Source organism: Argopecten irradians, chromosome 7 (assembly GCF_041381155.1).
Source record: "Argopecten irradians isolate NY chromosome 7, Ai_NY, whole genome shotgun sequence".
Lineage (NCBI taxonomy): Eukaryota > Metazoa > Mollusca > Bivalvia > Pectinida > Pectinidae > Argopecten > Argopecten irradians.
In genome coordinates, this window is record NC_091140.1 from 24,700,187 (window position 1) to 24,722,740 (window position 22,554).

The 22,554-nt window shown below is 35.3% G+C and overlaps 1 protein-coding gene across 4 annotated transcripts in view; it reads left to right on the forward strand.

The window, feature by feature from the left end:
* Positions 1–22,554, forward strand: part of LOC138327951 (cGMP-dependent 3',5'-cyclic phosphodiesterase-like) — a 115,369-nt gene that overhangs the window by 17,812 nt on the left and 75,003 nt on the right. For all 4 annotated transcript variants that reach the window (XM_069274458.1, XM_069274457.1, XM_069274454.1 and 1 more), the window contains exons 2-4: positions 2,169–2,258; positions 7,332–7,426; positions 9,286–9,398. In XM_069274458.1, coding sequence (XP_069130559.1) covers positions 2,169–2,258; positions 7,332–7,426; positions 9,286–9,398 — 298 coding nt within the window. The remainder of the gene's footprint in view (positions 1–2,168; positions 2,259–7,331; positions 7,427–9,285; positions 9,399–22,554) is intronic.

Consider the following 22,554-nt stretch of genomic DNA (forward strand, 5'->3'; position numbering starts at 1 on the left):
GTCCCGACACATCACCACAAACCCTTCATTTGTGGGGGCCACGGTGGGTGGCTTAGAGTGGTTAGGATGTCCTGACACATCATCACAAACCCTTCATCTGTGGGGGCCGCGGTGGCTGAGAGTGGTTAAGATGTCCCGACACATCATCACAAACCCTCCACCTCTGGGTTGTGAGTGGGGCAGTTGCCAGGTTCTGTCCACTTTTCGTTGGTTTTTCTCCAAACATTCCAGTTTTCAACCTTATAACATGAATTGTCCTTTTATATTACCTTGTCTTGGCTGTTAATATAAGATTAAACAAACCAAGTTTTTCATCTGAGAAGTAGCCAGGGTCTATTTATATTAGAGCACTCATCCACTCCAGTGCAAACTCTATCGAGCAGCTGTGGGTGAAAGAGGTGGTCATCCCAAGGCCAGCATTCTTATCATATCACAAACTCTCCATCTGACCTCTCTGTCACTTTGCAGATTAGAGGCTGTATAAATATATAGCAGGTAGCTTGGTTGTTTTGTCCAGCCATAACTACTGTTTGACCCTCCTATCATAAATTTTGGTGTGTCCTCATGAAATACTGGTAGTTGGAAAACAAAATCTAATTTAAGGTACCATTCGAGAATTGGTTGGTTCTATTCATGTTACATGTGTATGTAATAATTGCAGGATCGACTGCTCATGCATGCTAGAACACTACAGGTATATACTTCTGTCGAGTATTTACTTCAGGTGGAACCTTTCACATCGTTACGTAAATTTTTTTGGTAAACTCTTCAGCATGGGGTTAAAGATAGGTGCGTCATGCTTATATTCACTGTCAATCAAATATTGACCTTGTGTTTGGAAGTCTGAATTCTAATATCAGTTTAGTGTGGTAAATATAGCTACTTCGCCTACAAATAGTTTATGAGTTTGACGGATATTTACCTTCAGTTTAATGTTACAGACAGAAATCTACAACAGCTGCTACTTATGATTGATGAAGAAATTTAACACAGTTTTGGGATGTTTGAAGGAAAATTGATTTTGTACTGTATACATTTTCCTTCATTTAATATTTTACGGTCAATTACCAAGGTAATTATTAGGATTGAAAAGATGATACACTGGTTATCAAAATTGCATGCACACCAAACATTGTCATAAAAATGATGTACCATATATATTCAACCCAATAAGTACCCAGGGCGTTTAAAAATTGAAAAATGGAAAGTTGTTTGATAAGACAAAATTATTGCAAAGCAAAGTGCAAACCTATACAGTTTTGATAGTTATGGTCTTTATTTATGCCCAGGTAATTGAAATTGAGGCCTCAAAAGGGAGAGGGGCGCTTATAGGGACATAAAAGCTTATCTGGTTGAATACAGTCTATGGAATGGCCTAGTGCAGAAAAGATTTCGGTCCTTAAATTAACCTTGGTCTCTATTGATAAAAGTTTTGCTATTAACATGATTTGCAGAATGAAATAGAAAGGCTATAGTACACTATTTAAATGGATTTTCACAGTTTCTATTGTTCTCAACAATCAGGAACTTAAAATTTAAAACAAACAAAGTGTTTTAAAATTCTTTATATTTTGGGCTTGAACAAATACGGCTGCAACATATCATAATATCGATATATTGCAATTGTATGCCTTTTAACTTGATCAATTGATGGCAAATTCAACAAGTCGATAGCAATTGCCGAAAGTATACCAAGCTTTCGAAAGTTTCAATAGTCATATATTTTTCTGTAACTTGGACTAAAATGAAGTACTCCCAGTGATTTGATAGGACAACAGACTACCAGTCACAATAAATCAGAAACACACATTGACATTGTTCTCCATTACGATCATCAGTACGTTATGTTTGAGTGGCTACTGATGCTAGCAAGCAAAGGGAAGTAACTTTAAACCAACACGGCACCAGATGTACAACATGGCGGCTAATTCATCAACCGACTGGAATTTAATAGAATCCAGAATATAATACTACCGCAAAACTATTGTAATTGTAGTCTGCAATAGCTGAACTATCACAATAGTATTTTCCTTGGTTTAACTATTATATACTTATTGCAGTAGTTAAATCGTAAGCGATAGTAGCGTTAGCCTTACAAACAAATGAGATATAGATTTAATGGTGTTATCTTTGAATGAAGAGTTCTAAGTGATTGATTCTTGTTTCAGGATGTTGATACAAAAGGATTGGAGGATTGTGATTTTAGATCACTGCATGACCATGTGAAGGATGCCCTCAACTATATCGCTTCAAAACCGGTAAGACTCCTTTTATTTTGTCTACAGGTAACTGACACATATGATATATACTAACTGCTGTCAATGACTTCATCAGAGAAAATATATGTAACAGGAAAGGAGAAAATGTTGCGGACAGACCAAGATTCGAACCTGGGACCCTCGGAACACTCGCTGAGCTAGTGTTCTACCAAATGAGCTACCTGGTCACCGATGATCGACCCAGTCCAATCCTGCTACACTCCTCCCTCCTTTCTTGCAGTCTTTGCCATCAAAGATATATATGAGACCCTTTCAATCACCACCACCGTGGGTTATTTAGTTGGGCGCCAATTCTGTAACAGGAGAGGAGAAAATATAGCGGCCAGACTGGGATTCGAACTCGTGACCCTAGAACAGAACACTAGCCGACTACTTGACCTAGTCAAATTCCGCTACATAAATTGTTTTTATAATTATTAGTACTTTCTGATTATGTAATGGTTGATGGTTTGGATATAATTCTCAGAATGTCATGGACAGTCAAACTTGTCTATAAGACCACCCAAGGGACAGAGGAAAAATATGTTCTTTAAATCTACAATCAGGTAGTCTTATTACACATATTTAATGGTGTTAAAATCTGTCATTTGGGTCCATAGAAAATGGTCTGTATTGTTTATACAGAGATTATTTTGTCACCAAAACAGATTTTACAGTACTTCCAGTCTGACCACATCATATTTTGTAGATATTTGTTGTCATTTGAACGAAACAAAGTAATTTAAAGAAAATCCATATTTGCCCACAATTTGAGTGAATACCATTACAGGTACCAGCTTGTATTAATTATCTTAGGCCTTAGTGTCTAGAATTTGGAATTGTTAACACTAAGAAATATGCCCATGCATTTTCATTTCAGTCTATACATTCTTTAAAAGATTTTGCAACTTAAAAAAAATTAATTCAAGGCAATTTCAACCGACATTGCATATAAGCTTCAATCTCAAAGCAATAAAGACTATTGATGTTAGAATCCTAAGTATGCTATGTCAGCAAACTTGGAAACCAATCAGTGAATCTCTGTAATAAAAGTGTTCAATATCCAATATATGTGATATCAAAGAAAATTGGGGCTTCTTATATAGTTAATAACATTCCTCTGTAGTTTCACATAGGGCTGGATCAATATATCGATATACCGATATGTATCGGTTTTCAGCAGTGTATTGAATATCGATACGCAAACATGCTGTATATTGCCGTATCGTTTTAACTACTCACCCTACTGTTTTCGTTTTAGAAATAGAAAATTTATTCTAAAACATCATTCAAGTAAGAGCATTTCAATCAATAGGAAGTGTTTAAGACATCTGTGTCACCTAGATGGATTAGAAATGCCTTTTCATAACTAAGAATACGAATTGACAGAAATTAATTAACACAGATGATAAACTGAATCAAATGTTAGGTAGAATTTTTCCTGGTAATAGAATGTTTTATCAAAATTGTCTTTTATTGTAGCAATGTTCAAAACACAATGGTCAACTGAATTTGAAAAAGAGGTTCTCTGTATCGTCAATACGTATCATGTATTGTTTCAGTGTATTGTGTCAATACGTATCGTATCGTTTTAGACCTTCCAATACCCAGCCCTAGTTTCACATCACCGTGATATTCATTGTACCGTTGGTGTACTGAGTAACAGATGTTATTTCATCTGTCATTTAAAATTCCATGTCTTAATTTCACTGCAAGCTTTGAATTTTACTAGAAAAGTTAATGTTGGAATTGAAGTGTACAAGCTTAATCAAATTTCCTATTTATTTCGATTCTCCTTTAGGGTTTGGTATAAAGCACATGTATGTAATCAGTAATTCCTGTCAAATGTGTTATTTTGTGCTATGTAATTTGTAGTGGAATCACATTCCTCATCCTGATGCAGAATCTATTGGAAACATTAAACTGATTATTTCGTGAAAACAGCATTTGTCATGGTAATTTAAAGTAGAGAATGGAACTTGTTTCTTTTGTATAGAAATTGTTGAAAGTTGTGTGTACCTGTAGATTAATGTGAAGATATTTATGTGCTCTAGCTGAACTGTCAACAGTTAATTCTGTTTCGGAGTTCTGACATCCATTCTATATGCATGGCTGCATGATATTTAAATCACTTTATGCTTGATAGTGATTTATATATGTGTACTTGTTCAGAGTCACAGAGGGACATATCATCATGCAGTCATATAGGACATATACCCATATATGATGTTAAAGGGTCCTTGCTGATTGCTTCATAAACCAGTGATCATGAGCTTAAGTGAAATGTGGAGTCTGTTATCTGTATGATTGCATAGACTAGAACTATCAGTAAAAGGTTTTTTTTTCATTTTTGTGTCGGCATGCAAGTGTAGATTCGAATGATCAGTTTGATCTTACAAAGAATCTTTGTGCATGCATATGAAGTTAAACTTTTCTACATACCTTCCATACTTTGGAGGTCAAATGTCAAAGTCAGAATTTTAATTTCAGTCTGCATAACCAAACCTACTTTCAGGCAACCCATCCAGTTCTTCATGAAGTTCATGATATAAGCATGCTCTAAGTCTTGGAAGTTCCAGAGGAATTTTCTGGTTTGTTAAAAGTCAGTTATGATTAAGAAAAGAAAATGGTCATCTGTTTGTATCCAATTAACCTACACCAGACTTTGACCATTCCCTCTGTCATAGAATCTGCATGTCTGTCTATGAACGAATTCAATATTCAACTACACAGAAGCAAGGAGATACACCTTGGTGTTTTCGGAAAGGCTTGTTCGATCAGTGCATGGTGTTGGATGCCAGTATACAATCATTATTCCAAGTCCAAAGTGGTGGCCTCAGCCTTCAGGTTTTTGACCATCATTCAGTCTGTCTGAATGTCTTGGTATTTGATATGCTGGTGTGTGTTAGAGTCTTTAAATAATCACCAACATTACTGTTAATGTTAGATGGAATGGTTTGTTAGGAATCAATACTCATCCAGAATCGATCAGGGCCACCACTGAACTGATAGTCCATCCTTAGCTGGGTATCAACTCGCCATGATTTAGGATCAATGTATTGGGATATGTGTTCTACTTGGCATCAGAAGATGTAATGTGTTAGGCTTGTACAACACACTTACTGTCCCATATCACTGGATCATATGCAGGGTTTTACCATGGCTTGCCAGCTTTAAACAAATAAATGTTTTTGAAATTATAAATTTGTTAATTTGGGGTATATTGGCAACAACTTGAGAAATACATGTACGATATTTTAAAAGCATTTAAAGTGAACAGTCGTGCAAGGATGGCTAAAGTCGGTAAAAATGGTGTGAATGTATCCAGTATAATTTCTTATGAAATGGAAAAATAAAATCTCTCGTCAAAATCTGTCTGCGTACGAAGAAATTAATTTAAAGTATGGAAATTCTAAAAAGTCCTCCCGGCTCACTATGTCTGTGGTTACATTTCCACGCAGCCTCGCTTTCAATGCTTTCAACTTTTCTTTACTTTAATGGTCAGAACTGGGAAACTAAGCAGAACTTGGCCGTCGTATTAATATGCGAGAACTTTTGGAAGGCTAATGAACGCATTTAGACTGGTTTTCTTTGCCCGACTATTCACTTTAAAATTATTATCATAAATGTTTGCATACGTAGCTTATTTGCATTGTCAATTTAATATAAGACAACATAATATTTTCCTTTCCTACTGTAGCTGATATCATTTACCTTAAATACAGAAGAAGCCTTTGAATATTCTTAATTTCACTCATTACGTATTCCTATTTTTTATGCCTCAATGTGTTTTTACTTATAATCGTTAACTCCACTATATATTTCAAAGATTTTCAGACTCATATCAAGAGTACCTCTGTGAGTACAAGATTCATGTCAAATAGTACCTGCATGAGTGCACCTGATTATATCTATTGGAGCTTTCATTTAAGGTAGATTGCATATAAGAATTGGAGAAGAAAGGATTGTAACATGAAGTTATCATATACAGCTATTATATAATGCTAATGATGATTACTGGTATGTCATAGATAAAATCTTGTCAATAAAGTTCATACTCAGAATGAATAGTCTTTATCCTTGCATTGTAAGGTAGGCACAGTTGCACAGTACAATATTAATTGTGCCAAGAGAATTGATCATGGTGAAAATTGTGTAACAATTAAGTTTAAATAAATTTGGTATTCTCTTGCAGCAATTTGTATTAAAATTGGCAAAGATTCAAGGATACCGGTGTGTGTAACAATAAACAATTTTAATTGGCAGGTACACAGATGGTCTGTAATATATATATATATATATATACAAATCTATAATATGTATAGACTTCAAAGAACCTAGAAGATACACTGAAAAAGATTATCTAGGTAGCCACACAGCTGAATTAATGTTCAACAGAAACACAAATATATGTACACAAAAAAACCCAAATATGCTTCATTTCTCCATATATGTGTGAAATTAGCTTATAGATGCTACACTGCTGACAAATGTTAGTTGTTCTCTTTCAAAAACAGGAACAGACGATTTAAATTTTTTTTCAGTTACAAAAGTTACTTACTTTACACCATTACCGACATTGAAAAGTTTCTCATTTTACTTCAATATGAAAATGATAAAAATAATTAATTGCATCCCCAAAAAATTTCATGGCACTATGTCCTATATGGAATGAAGTCCTAATTGTACATGCACCAAAAGCAAAATAAATTATCTGGTATTATTTTTGGTGTTAATTAGACATATACAAAAATGTACACAATTAAACACCAATTATTGTTATAACGGTGAGTATTGTTTATACTCTGTCGACGATGGAGCATCAACAGTGTATGTGCTGTAATAACATAAAGTTGCAGCCAGCAATTGATAGGAAAACACAGCTAGATTGAGCTTCTAAAGGTTGAATCTCAATGCAGTTTCACATCCACAGTGATTTTTGGCCAGCGTATGAATTTATTAATTAGAAAAATCAAATAAATCTGTTGAATGAGTTAAATGAGTTTGTCAGATGAGTATTTTTCATCTATTGTAGGTGACATCTTTGGTGTATTTTCCATCTTGTTTTTGTAGGTGACATCTTTAGTGTATCTTCTAGACAAAGAATCGGGTGAATATGCTGCAGACAAGGAAAACACAAAGAAGTTACCACAGACTGGAATCTGTTGGTTTGTATATAACGGCATTGTTTTTAATTTAATTGATATTTGATAGTTGATAAACATAAAAAGTATATATGACACTTAAGCATTAATATTAGCAGAAAATACCAATTATAATCTGATACATACATGTTTGTGTTAAACTATAACTTTATAGCTAGCTAGAGTACTGATGCATTCCTGTTGAGGATGTGTGGTATCTGATATATTTACCTAATCAATGTCACAGGTTAGAGCATGTTTCGAACACAAGAGTTGTGGCACTTACAACAGATTAAGTGTTTTGTGTGATGAATGAAGTATTAATCTTGTACATGTTTTTCTGAAATGAGATGGGGTGTTCTATAATTACATTTGCTATATGTACTCCTGGCCAATTCTTCAGTCAAAAGTCTATAAAGAAGACAATGTGTTTGTCAGTCAAATGTCTTGAAAACAAATGCTTATACTTGAATTCTGATTTTATTCTGTTCTCAGGGTACGTATGTAGATATTCTGTTTTAAATTGCTAATGTAGTAAGTCTCGAATCATGCCTTATTTACCTTTGTAAATAGACTTGATGTGTTTACCTATGTAAAACATCTGTGACCCCAAAATTAACAACCCTCCTACAAACTCATTTGTACAATGCTTGAGTTTTATCATCAGGTAAAAGATGGCAATATCAAGTGTATTGATCGACTGTAAATATTGATTATCATGGAGAAATCGGAATAAAGGGTACTCCCCTGTGTTGGTTTAAATGTCTCTCCTGTGAGTGAATATCTACACAGGATCAGTAACATGGGGCTTTAAATCACTTTACTGTCGGTATATAACGTAAAGTTTTCAATAAATTGGATTCTATAAAATGGAATTATATTTTATTATGTCTGCTTCCTATTCATTGTGAAATCTATACTTGTAATAATATTTTAAAAGATATGCTGGTGAACAATATAAAACTTTAAGTCAGTGTACAAACATTGGGTATTTCAGCAGTTCTAAAGTCCTGAATAAGGTAATGTTGTGTTTTTATGCTCAACAAAAACATTGTAAATGTGAGAAAATTTTGGAGTCAGACAAAGACTTGTATAACACAGGTTTTTCTAGGTCCGTTTTGGGGTAATAAGGACAAATAAGAGTCTCTGTGAAAGACTAACATTAATAAATTAATTTAAGAAATTAATTGCATATCATTATATATGATGTTGCTATCAAAAGTCATTAGTAGATTGCAAGTATTTTTATGCAGGTTGATTTAAAAATTAATTTAATTTCTATGGTTTGCTAAAGGCTGAGTTTATTTGTACAAATTAGTCATATGGAACACTTCTTCATTACCATTTATGAACTGAATTATAGTATACTAGTAATTAATTGATATACTAATTAAGTAAGAAATGTCCTATCATCATATTCTATTATGTTATCAACTAGATCTCTATATTGCTATCCGATGTAAGTGAACATGAGTTATCTTTCTTGTTATGTATGGTTAGGCAGTTCAGATCTTATCACTGATATCCCATTGGTACATACTTCTGACATTTTTCCTTCATCAAAAGAAATAAAAATAATAACAAATCAATCTATGATTTCACTGCATGCAGTATTAGAACCTCATTCTGTTACAAAACTGTTATTCAGAATATTTACTTTACATTTAACTTTGTAAATATAGTGTACAGATAACTATAAAGGTGGGGTACAGTGTAATTTCTCTCTAGATAATGTGTCCTAGACTAACATAGTTATAGCCGGAACAAGGTTGTTAGCCCAATCAATCAAATTATTTCTCTCTTAACTATATTTCATACTTGAAATTAGGGATATATTTATTTCCTCAAGATTGTAACAAACATTTCTATTTTATAAACTTCAGGGAAGCATGGTCCATGCGGAAGGCAAGGGCATGTCATAACCTTGACCCTGGTGACCCCTTGGTGTCTGAACTCTCCTCCCAACAACATGACACAGCCTGGAAACCAAAAAGTGGTAGGTCTTTAAATAATGTGCACATTTGAATAAATAATGCATTGTATATATATATATAGGGCACACGATGGCCAAATAGTGAGGATGTCTGCACATATTACCACAGCTAGCTCTCCGATTTGTGAGTTCTAAATACCCAAGTACTGACCATAGGTCATATCTCTTCTTTATTTTTCCTTCTCTGATATTCCCTGTACATATAGCTGCTATTTGATATTTACACTAACACCATGCGTCTATCTATAGGTTGAACAATGCTAGTTGGCTGTACAATTCACAGTATCATTGTGTCTTTATATCATTATGTAAAATGCAAATGTCCTGCAATTTCTGCAGCACAGTAAGATTGTAAATAGAAGCAAAAAGTAGAAGAAGAAAAGCCTAGAAAACCCTCACGGATTTCTTTGCTCAGGTATAATGAGATAGGCATATAATTCAATTGTTGCCACTGGAAGAAGCGCCAACACAGCCTTGACATTTAATATCTAAGTTTACCAGCAAAGCAATTCTCTTTTGAGAGTAAGAACTAACAAGCAATGAAATTCCAAGGAAAATGCTATGAACTCCGCTCAGCAATGAGAGAGCCCATTAACACGCCAATATAAGTACAATCTTGTTGACTAAAAGGTCAAGTAAATGATGCAGGCAGTCCATCCAGTGGGAGATACCCGTAGAGCAATATTGCTAGCAAATAAAGGAATGTGATCATCTGTCTCAACATGCAATAATTTCCCTTTGTGATATTATTATTATCAATAACGTGGAATGATGATAATAAATCCAAAGGAATTTATAATGGAATAAAAGTTCTGTCTGGGTTTTTTTTCGCTGATTGATTGAAATATTTGTAGGGAACAGAATCATCTGTAGATTTATTCATTTGCAAATCTGTCATGGAAGAATATTAAGATTAGAAAGACAATGCTAAATCTTAGAAAATAATAAAAACATTTTATGGCTGTATGTCTAATTTATAAGGGGGTCAATATAGTCCAAATTTAATAATGCTCTTTCAAAATTAAAAAGAAGAGAATATGAAAAGAACTGATTATTTTGAAAATTAGAATAGAATATATTGATACAAATATGGTTGAGATTTTACTGTTATCCACTTTTCAGTCCCCAAAACACTAGATGGAATATTGTCTGACATTAAATGTCTTTATGTGTGTAATTCATCATTACAATGCATTTGTTCAATATTATGCCATATATAAGACTTATTGCTTTGGCAGGGATGAATTAAACAATATATCGTAAGCTAAAAAGTTATTCCAGCCATATTTTGTATCCAGGTTTTTGGTAAAAATAGAATTGTAACTCTATAATTAAGCTTCTGTAAAAATTAAAACTCTGGAAACTAGGAAAGAATTCCAATAAAAATCAGCTGAAAATGTATCAAACAATCAATGATTGAGAAAAGGTGGTAGCAAAAAGTCTAGCCTAAGTGTGACACAGACATTGCTATTGCTATTCGTGCCAGATTGTTTCACTGCAAGGACATCATATGTGTCATTCGTCAAGGGGTCACTGGGTTATAGCCATAACTATACACAGCTAAATATTAGCCTTCCAGACTTTCTATGTATATACCAACATGAAACTCATTTCAATACTTTACAATCATCCAAAATTCAAAGGATTTGTGATGAATAAGGCTTGAAACTTGTTTAGCAGGAAAACAGAGAATGAAAAAACCTGCAGAACAGGATTTGAACCTGTGACCTCAAATTCTAGAGGAGAGAGCAGGAAATAAAGGAACGAGACTAAGATTTGAACCTGTGACCTCAAATTCTAGATGAGAGAGCAGGAAATAAAGGAGCAAGACTAAGATTTGAACCTGTGACCTCAAATTCTAGATGAGAGAGCAGGAAATAAAGGAGCAAGACTAGGGTTTGAACCTGTGACCTTCAAATTCTAGATGAGAGAGCAGGAAATAAAGGAACGAGACTAGGACTAAATTTATAGAAAATCCTGTATTCTGTTACAAATACAATGGCAAAGCAACATTATTAAAGGCAAAATACATTAGCAGTTGAGATAATGTACCGGTAATACTAGGTTTAGTTATGTTTAATTAGTTTAACATCCTATTAACAACCAAGGTCATTTAAGGATGAGCTAGGTTTTTGATGAAGGAAAGCTGGAGTACCCAGAGAAAATCACCAACCAGTATGTATTCTGTACCTTGCAACTGTCCCACATGGGATTAAACTTGCAACCCAGAGGTGGAGGGCTTGTGTTAATATGTCCGGATATCTTAATGTAGACCGTCCCTTCTGTGACGTCATACGTTTGTAACGTCGCTTTCCGGATCCCGGCAAACATATTATTTCTCCGTACCCACCTATTATAACTCACTTCTGATATCCGCAAATATTTCGTCTGCCAGCTTTCTGAGTGTTTACTTGACGTGTACCAATCTAAAGGTGTGAACTGTGTGCTAATCGGTAAATATAGTATAATTTTGAAGATTCGTGCATGAAGTAAATTCCAAGAATCATAATGGTCGCTAAACAATCACATGGAATACATGGATTGACGGGGACCCAAAACAAAAAACTTCATGTAGGCCTAGTAACTGAACATGAGAGACTACTGAAAAACTACATGTAGACCTAGTAACTGAACATCAGAATGACCGTCATGCTATAAGCTATGTACCAATGTTTTTGCAGGATAGATCTTAATTCCCACAGTATATCAATGCTGAAGGAAGTTAGCGATGTTTTAAATGCAAACATTCAATTTTTGAGCTTCAATAGATACGAATCATAACATACCGTTATACTAATTTTCGTCCGGAAACAGACAAACAATATACGGAATTAAAATTGCTGGAACATATTTTCATTTTATTGTTTGTTAAAATCTTTACTTATGATTTGAAAGATGCTATTACGGAAAATAATCCATTTTTATAAAGTATCACACAGAGCAAAATATTTGTCTCAGAAAAGCTTATATATTTCCTGCTGAATTAGACTCTTTTTGAAAGATTAAAGTCAGGCCTACATGTTTGTTATATTTTATATAATAGATCAAAAAAATCATGAAGATATGTAATTATTATGTTATTTTGTATGCTCCAAAAATATAAGAAATATAGAAAAATATCAAAGGTAAATGAATAACATAAGAAGTGAAAAGTGCTACGGATTTGCATATTTTTATCGTTTTCAGGCCAAAATTTATGGAGTATTAGAAAGCAAATCGGTCATATTTTGAAAAATAATTTGGTGAGGTATAGTTTTTATTGGCTTTTCTTATTGCAAATAGGTCAATCTTCATAGAAATTCTAAAAAATCGATTTCTCTTGAGATCATTTTTTCAGAAAAAAAGAAAACATGACTATTTTGAAGCAATTTTTCACTAAAATTGGGTCCGGAATTACTTTTAAAATAACGATATTTTGTTAAATTGTAGAAAACACAGCTTGTTTGATATAGTTATGAATTATATATCACCTACTGAAGGTATGAAGAGGTTACAAGCATATTCTTTATATGTTAAGCGATGTTACAAGGAGGAAATATTATTTATTTAAAAATCCTTAAAATCTGGAATATTAAGTGGTTAATACATATCTTTAAGCAACCCTGCAAGAAAAATTAACCTGGTGACATATTATTTTTATGCAGTTTTTTGTGATTAGTATAAACCTAAAATCAAAATATCAAAAAATGAACGAAATTCCCGAGAGGAAACTAGAAGGGACGGTCTACCTTAATATAACCTCACGGCTACTGCGACCCTTGATAATAGTATTATCTACAGGTAAAATACACTTAATGAAAGGGCTGACTTAGCTTTGGAGACCAGGTGTTTAGCCTTTAACATCTGTACCAGAAACATGGCAGCATTTGCCTGTTCATTGCATTACAATTGGCACCTGTTTACATAACTGTAACATGTTGGTTACCCAAGCTTTGAGGATTTCTCCTACATGAATATTGCTTAACCTCTGACCAGCCATGACAGATTGGTGATGACCAAGTAACAGTGATCAAAGTCATTGATTTTCTGCTTCACAGTATGTGTTAGACTGTTGGTTATGTCTCTGACATCAAGTAGATTTGCTTCTTATTGCCTAGAAAGCCTGTATGAAAAGACAAAATGGAGAGTTTGATTAAGAAAACTTGGAAGTTAAACCTTCAAAAACAATTACTAATTACTCAAAGGTATAGAGAAGGTAAACTATATGTCAATATATGTGTAGAGTTTTCTTTGCTAATTTAATCTGGTACTTTTCAAAATGTATTGATCTTTTTAGTTATAGGGGAACGTCATAGATGGTATAAACCACTTGAGTTGTTCTGTTTGGAATCAAATAAAAAGCTCATAACCTAATACAAAAAATCTCAGAACTGAAGCCATTTATTCTTTCACTACCAATATCAAATTAGATTCACAAAATACATGTAAAAATGTATATATATGGAACAGTTTTGACGCAGGCGTTGCTCGTGGCAACATGGATTGAGTTGATCTTTTACCTTATCTTGAATATTTTTGGGCAGTGGCATTTCCAGTGCTATACATCTATGTAATAGGTGTAATCTATGTAGCATCATGGCATGTTTCCCAGACGATGTGATTAAGATTCATGTTGGATGTTTCCATCCAATATTCGAGATTTTGTTGGCGCTCATTTCGTTGTCTGGTCTAGCCATCTTTAGTGTGACACAGTGAGAAGTTTTTAGGGTATATTGATGGCACTCAGTGTGGCTCGGCAAATGTCTTCAGACACCATTGTTGCTTACTGATTTTAAAGTTGCATGTGCGATAAGCATAAGAATTGAATAGGACTATGATAGGGAGGGAAGTCATTGATCATAATTTCCTTTAGATTGTTTACACATTAGTGTAGAATAATTTGACACTAACCTATAGCCATGCTCTGATAAGGATTACACAAATATCATTTCATCTTAATTTTGTAGCAGTATAGATATTTTGGGTACTCATTACTTTATTGTTTGGTACTTAATTGTTTGGAGTGCTGTGACAAATGGGTATATTTGATTTACTCTGTTTGTGTTGCTCCTCTGTTAATATGCATGTCATTTATAGAAAACATTAAGTACTGTCAGATATATAAATTCCTTTGTCAGTGTTCAGAATAAAAAAATTTTGTTCATCTTTTGGGTTTATGTTGGTATTTCTTATTCATTTGTGTGATATTGACTGTTAAAAACTGAAGGGAATCAAATGAGGTTTAGTTTCGATAAATGATAATATTTCAATTGTCACTGAAGTTGGACTGCATGAAACTACTTGAAAAATCCTGTTTCATTTGCTCATAAACTTGGCAATCTTAATTTCGGACTTTGTGTAAGAAAATATTGTATCTATTCCTTTACCAGGCCTATACATCTAAACAGTGGTGCATTAAAAAAGTGCAAGTATTAAACATCAATTTCTATTTTTATCGTTTTACTGACTCTTGTTTTTTGTTGTGAGCTGATCCAAAAAGAAGAAAAAGATATGCAATGTCCCTGTGTGACATTTGTCAAAGCTATCTATGTTAGAACATCTCATTACAAACCAATGATGAAGCCTAAACGGCGATAAGTCCCTAGTTGTAGACTTGCACAAGGTGAAAGAATCGCAAAAAAATTTAATAAAAAAAAATAAGAAAAAAAATCTAAATCTATTGAATTGAAATATAAGGACTGAATCTTGCTTTATCATATCTGAAATTGAGTTGCTCTTGAAACAAATTGAATGAACTGTGAAGCAGTTCATGTTGAATTTGTTTCAAAAGCAACTCAATTCATCACCCCATGAAATTGATCAAAGCAAGATTCAATCCTTAAATGTACTGAGATTTCAGATATGATTTACAAGTCATAATGTATAAGAGACATGCTGTAAATTTACATAAGTATTATAAATAAACAGTTATTGAAAGTACTAAGAATCCACATATTCTTGATGGTTTGCATGCATTCAGGGATGAGTAATCCATTTTCACTGTACATTCTAATATCAAGGACCGTGGTTCAGTTAGAACGTGTTACATGTGGGTCACCAACCTATGACAGTCTCCACAGACAAAAGGCTTGTCAAATAATAGATGGAAGATGAATATTATAATGAAGAATACGAATTCATCTTAATACCATGTAGGTCTGAATATGACTCATGGTTATGTAGAATTGCAAATAGCCAACTTGCTGAAACAAGTATGTCCAGAAAACATACCAAAAAGGAGGATTCTGTGTTCTGTTAATGTACCCCAGAGATTTCTGGCTGTAAAGCTTGACTTAAATATATATTTATGTTTGACAAAGTAAGCTTTGGAGATATAAATCAATAGAAGCGTAGCAGATTTCCTGATGTACTGAACAAAGATTACTTTCAGAAATGTCGCCACTTCTAAAATAAAAACACCTTTGGGAATAGTATTTAAGAATGTCGAACTAGCTGAATGTGATTACCTCTTTTTGTTGTGCAGATTTATCTTTTTATGGTACGCGCCCCTTAGGTTTTTCCTGGGGTGCCCTGGCCATGAAATTGGAACTAAAAATAGGGGCTAATAATCTTTGTCTTTCACATGCCATTCTTATGTATCGAAACAGCTGATTGGTTTGTTGGGTGATTTTAACATCGTAATAAGAGCCAGGGTCACTTTAATTAGGACATGCCAGGTTTAGATGGTGGAGGAAATCCAGAGAAAAAAACCACTGACCAGTGGTCAGTACCTGGTAACTATATGCCCCATGATTTGTACAAAACATTTTAAAGTGAATAGTCGGGCAAAAAAAACCAGTCTAAATGCGTTCATTGGCCTTCCAAAAGTTCTAACATATATTAACACGACAGTCAAGTTCTGCTTACCGGTACGTTTCCCAGTTCTGACCATTGAAATCAAGAAAAATCGAAAGCATTGAAAGCGAGGCTGTGTGGAAATGTAACCATGGACATAGTCAGCCGGGAAGACATTTTAGGATTCTTATACTTTAAATTAATTTCTTCGTACGCAGACAGATTTTGACGAGAGCTTTTATTTTTCTATTTGATAAGAAATTATATTGGATACATTCACACCATTTATACCAACTTTAGCCATCCTTGCCCGACTGTTCACTTTAACCACTCAGCCACTGAACAGAACAGCTGAAACAACACCCAATTATGAAAGATGTACAGGTGATTAGTTATTAGTTGACAAACTATGGCAAACTGTGTACAAGCTCTATGGGCATTGAATCCCAAAAGTGTCTATACCATGGTCTCCAACATTTATGTTGTTACTTCTGTACAGATACCATTTAATACTGTAGCTTTGTTGTATTGTCAGAAGGTAGAAAGAAATCCTGAATTTGCATAGTCATAGAGAGGACTTGGGGACAATTATACTACAATGTACTCAATGTCTACAAAGGATCAGTTAATGTAACATATATGAATACATGATATAATCCATGGTCTTTTGAACTTTCTTCTAACATTTTAGTTGATGTATGAACTACGTGATGTAAAGCATGTTGAACTGTTAGCTTGAAAATGATTCCCACTCGTTTTCAATCCTGATGTAACGTCTATGACAGTTCCGGCTGCATCATTCGATCCCATTGCAATGTCTTTTCTAGCTGTTACTATATTTACAAATTATCTGTCTTTAAACTGGGTCATATTGTTCCCAAGACTGCTCTGATAGGTTTGACAATAACGATTTTGGAACGACTGATTACAACATCATGTTCATCGGCCTAGACATTCAGAGGCTCTGATCAGTTTCACAGTTTGGGAACTATCAGATACCAATAATGGAGCCATATTCAATCTCCAGTGTGTGGAGCTGTATGGCTAATGTCCTGTCTGATTACCAGTATTCGCCAATTGCAATATTACAAATCAACAATACTCTCAGCTTACCATGGTAACCAACAAATAGATAAAAAGGCAGTTCTTATAGAATACAAACCAGTCACTAAAACACAAATTAGTAGCAGTTATTCCTTTTTAATCATCATTATTTTTTTCTGGAAACATCAGCTCAAAGAAAAGTGTTATAAAGGACCATTTGAAATTACCTTAAATGTAGAGGAAACATGTTTAATAGGTTGCATGGGGTGACTCCAAGAGTCATAGAAGTAACAGCAAGATGCTACAATATGAATTGTTATTTGATCTGTGTTATTCTACTCCGGAAAACACTATGGAAAACAATCTCATAAATGGTCCCTGTTCAAAGTCACAGATACTGAAAAACAAAATAGTCATCATGATCAAGGTCAAACTAAGGTGAAATAAGTTATGACCTGTCAAAATAGTGTTTTTTATGGAACGTGTCAGGTTTTGGATGTTTAAGGAATCATTAATTTGCCATACTTGAACAAGTAATCCACTAGATAAGAGCTGTCGGTAGAATGTTAAACCCCTTCACCACAAAGTCACTATTGTAATGAGTATTGTCAGTATTAAGGCCCCGCATTGGAAAAGTCTGATACCCTGGTAGATCAGTCATTTTGTGGGACCCTTCCTGATTCAGAACCCTTCCTGACTGGTCAGTAGTCTAGAATAAATCTGTAAGTTCTAAGTTTTCTGAAGTCAGTAAGCAATTAGTGTATGATAAAAACATTGTTGCTATTTAGTGTTTTTAGTAGTTGGCCATAAAGTTGTTACAGACATCTGAGGTATGTGTCTATGCCTACCTTGTGTTGTTACAGACATCTGAGGTATTTGTCTATGCCTACCTTGTGTTGTTACAGACATCTGAGGTATTTGTCTATGCCTACCTTGTGTTGTTACAGACGTCTGAGGTATTTGTCTATGCCTACCTTGTGTTGTTACAGACGTCTGAGGTATGTGTCTATGCCTACCTTGTGTTGTTACAGACATCTGAGGTATGTGTCTATGCCTACCTTGTGTTGTTACAGACGTCTGAGGTATGTGTCTATGCCTACCTTGTGTTGTTACAGACATCTGAGGTATGTGTCTATGCCTACCTTGTGTTGTTACAGATGTCTGAGGTATGTGTCTATGCCTACCTTGTGTTGTTACAGACATCTGAGGTATGTGTCTATGCCTACCTTGTGTTGTTACAGACGTCTGAGGTATGTGTCTATGCCTACCTTGTGTTGTTACAGACGTCTGAGGTATGTATGTGTCTATGCCTACCTTGTGTTGTTACAGACATCTGAGGTATGTGTCTATGCCTACCTTGTGTTGTTACAGACGTCTGAGGTATGTGTCTATGCCTACCTTGTGTTGTTACAGACATCTGAGGTATGTGTCTATGCCTACCTTGTGTTGTTACAGACATCTGAGGTATGTGTCTATGCCTACCTTGTGTTGTTACAGACTCTGAGGTATGTGTCTATGCCTACCTTGTGTTGTTACAGACATCTGAGGTATGTGTCTATGCCTACCTTGTGTTGTTACAGACATCTGAGGTATGTGTCTATGCCTACCTTGTGTTGTTACAGACATCTGAGGTATTTGTCTATGCCTACCTTGTGTTGTTACAGACATCTGAGGTATGTGTCTATGCCTACCTTGTGTTGTTACAGACATCTGAGGTATGTGTCTATGCCTACCTTGTGTTGTTACAGACGTCTGAGGTATGTGTCTATGCCTACCTTGTGTTGTTACAGACATCTGAGGTATTTGTCTATGCCTACCTTGTGTTGTTACAGACATCTGAGGTATGTGTCTATGCCTACCTTGTGTTGTTACAGACATCTGAGGTATGTGTCTATGCCTACCTTGTGTTGTTACAGACGTCTGAGGTATGTGTCTATGCCTACCTTGTGTTGTTACAGACATCTGATGTATGTGTCTATGCCTACCTTGTGTTGTTACAGACATCTGAGATATGTGTCTATGCCTACCTTGTGTTGTTACAGACGTCTGAGGTATTTTGTCTATGTACCTTGTTGTTACAACTCTGAGTATATGCCTACCTTGTGTTGTTACAGACATCTGAGGTATGTGTCTATGCCTACCTTGTGTTGTTACAGACCTTTGTTTAGACTCTGAGGTATGTGTCTATGCCTACCTTGTGTTGTTACGTCTTGTCTATGCCTACCTTGTGTTGTTACAGACATCTGAGGTATGTGTCTATGCCTACCTTGTGTTGTTACAGACGTCTGAGTATGTGTCTATGCCTACCTTGTGTTGTTACAGACATCTATGTGTCTATGCCTACCTTGTGTTGTTACAGACATCTGAGGTATGTGTCTATGCCTACCTTGTGTTGTTACAGACATCTGAGGTATGTGTCTATGCCTACCTTGTGTTGTTACAGACATCTGAGGTATTGTCTATGCCTACCTTGTGTTGTTACAGACTCGAGGATCTACCTTTGTTGTCGAGTATGTGTCTATGCCTACCTTGTGTTGTTAGACGTGAGGTTTGTTATGCCTCCTTGTGTTGTTACAGACGTCTGAGGTATGTGTCTATGCCTACCTTGTGTTGTTACAGACGTCTGAGGTATGTGTCTATATGCCTACCTTGTGTTGTTACAGACGTCTGAGATATTTGTCTATGCCTACCTTGTGTTGTTACAGACGTCTGAGGTATGTGTCTATGCCTACCTTGTGTTGTTACAGACATCTGAGGTATGTGTCTATGCCTACCTTGTGTTGTTACAGACTCTGAGGTATGTGTCTATGCCTACCTTGTGTTGTTACAGACATCTGAGGTATGTGTCTATGCCTACCTTGTGTTGTTACAGACATCTGAGGTATTGTCTATGCCTACCTTGTGTTGTTACAGACATCTGAGGTATGTGTCTATGCCTACCTTGTGTTGTTACAGACATCTGAGGTATGTGTCTATGCCTACCTTGTGTTGTTACAGACATCTGAGGTATGTGTCTATGCCTACCTTGTGTTGTTACAGACATCTGAGGTATGTGTCTATGCCTACCTTGTGTTGTACAGACGTCTGAGGTATGTGTCTATGCCTACCTTGTGTGTTACAGACGTCTGAGATATATGTCTATATGCCTACCTTGTGTTGTTACAGACGTCTGAGGTATGTGTCTATGCCTACCTTGTGTTGTTACAGACATCTGAGGTATGTGTCTATGCCTACCTTGTGTTGTTACAGACATCTGAGGTATGTGTCTATGCCTACCTTGTGTTGTTACAGACTATCTGTTGTACAGGTTGATATGTGTCTATGCCTACCTTGTGTTGTTACAACATCTGAGGTATTTGTCTATGCCTACCTTGTGTTGTTACAACGTCTGAGGTATTGTCTATGCCTACCTTGTGTTGTTACAGACGTCTGAGGTTGTGTCTATGCCTACCTTGTGTTGTTACAGACATCTGAGGTATGTGTCTATGCCTACCTTGTGTTGTTACAGACATCTGAGGTATGTGTCTATGCCTACCTTGTGTTGTTACAGACGTCTGAGGTATGTGTCTATGCCTACCTTGTGTTGTTACAGACATCTGACGTCTGAGGTATGTGTCTATGCCTACCTTGTGTTGTTACAGACATCTGAGGTATGTGTCTATGCCTACCTTGTGTTGTTACAGACATCTGAGGTATGTGTCTATGCCTACCTTGTGTTGTTACAGACATCTGAGGTATGTGTCTATGCCTACCTTGTGTTGTTACAGACGTCTGAGATATGTGTCTATATGCCTACCTTGTGTTGTTACAGACATCTGAGGTATGTGTCTATGCCTACCTTGTGTTGTTACAGACATCTGAGGTATGTGTCTATGCCTACCTTGTGTTGTTACAGACATCTGAGGTATGTGTCTATGCCTACCTTGTGTTGTTACAGACATCTGAGGTATGTGTCTATGCCTACCTTGTGTTGTTACAGACATCTGAGGTATGTGTCTATGCCTACCTTGTGTTGTTACAGACGTCTGAGGTATTTGTCTATGCCTACCTTGTGTTGTTACAGACATCTGAGGTATTTGTCTATGCCTACCTTGTGTTGTTACAGACATCTGAGGTATATGTCTATGCCTACCTTGTGTTGTTACAGACATCTGAGGTATATGTCTATGCCTACCTTGTGTTGTTACAGACATCTGAGTTATGTGTGTATGCCTACCCATCAGAATGATCCATTAAGCATTCCCACGTCCTCTCTCTATACAGCCCTCAGTAATGCATTCTCTGACAGGTTATCGACATGATGTGAATGTGACTTGAATTGTATAAAATTTCTAGCTCTGACAAAGATGGATGCAGTTTTGGATGGAACTTATTATCCCTGGATTCTGATCCATTGGGAAGTTCCAGCCAACAGGAAATGGACATTGTTTACCGGCGGACAGTGTTTCCTTCTGCTCTCCATTAGGTCCCATCCGCATTCTGATTAAATGTAAATATTTTTACCCAGCAGGATCCTGGAACAAGTAATGGAATAACTGTGTTTTTATAGTGGATATATGCAGCTGATGCTGTTTGTCAGCAAGACCTTTAAGTGGTGCTGGGTATATATCAACAGATCAAAAAAGATAAGCAGTTGCTGGTCAATTGACCATTGGAGAAAATTGATTTGTTTAATCATGTCTGATTTTGGTTAAATAATTCAAACATTTATGAAAAATGAATTATATATATTATCTTCAACAATTTATAGCCTATGGTCAAATTGTGCCATTTTCCTTCCAAATAAGAACAGATTTGGAATTCTCTCCTTCATTCTACGACGTATATCAGTTACCATTTTGATATAACAACAGTAATTATTGAAATATAACCACAGCTCTGTTGAAAGAAAATATGGTTCAAATGATTTTGGTTTCATATAGCTTATCAGCAAGCATTTTACTTGGAGGCAGGGTCATGTGGTCAGGAATAAATGTAAGCTTGAGCAATACAAATGGATATCTATAAAACTTGAAGAATCTTGTTAGAAACCCTTACCATAATTTTTGGCAACATAATTGTTGGCAATGATGTAAATGTTCCCTGTGATAATTGATATAACTGGATGATGATCAGTTCAAATTTTCCACATGAGTATTCATAATGGACACATCTATTGCTTGTGAGTTTTTGTCTCTTCAGATTAAATGTCAATAGAGTTCAACAACTGGTTCTTAGGTGTATCTCAATGGAAAATGGAAAGGAAGAACTCCATGAGCAAATGATATGAAATATTAAGACACATTACCACGAGTGTGTTCATAATAAGCACTTTAGTATGAAGGGTTTCTCATCATTTTTT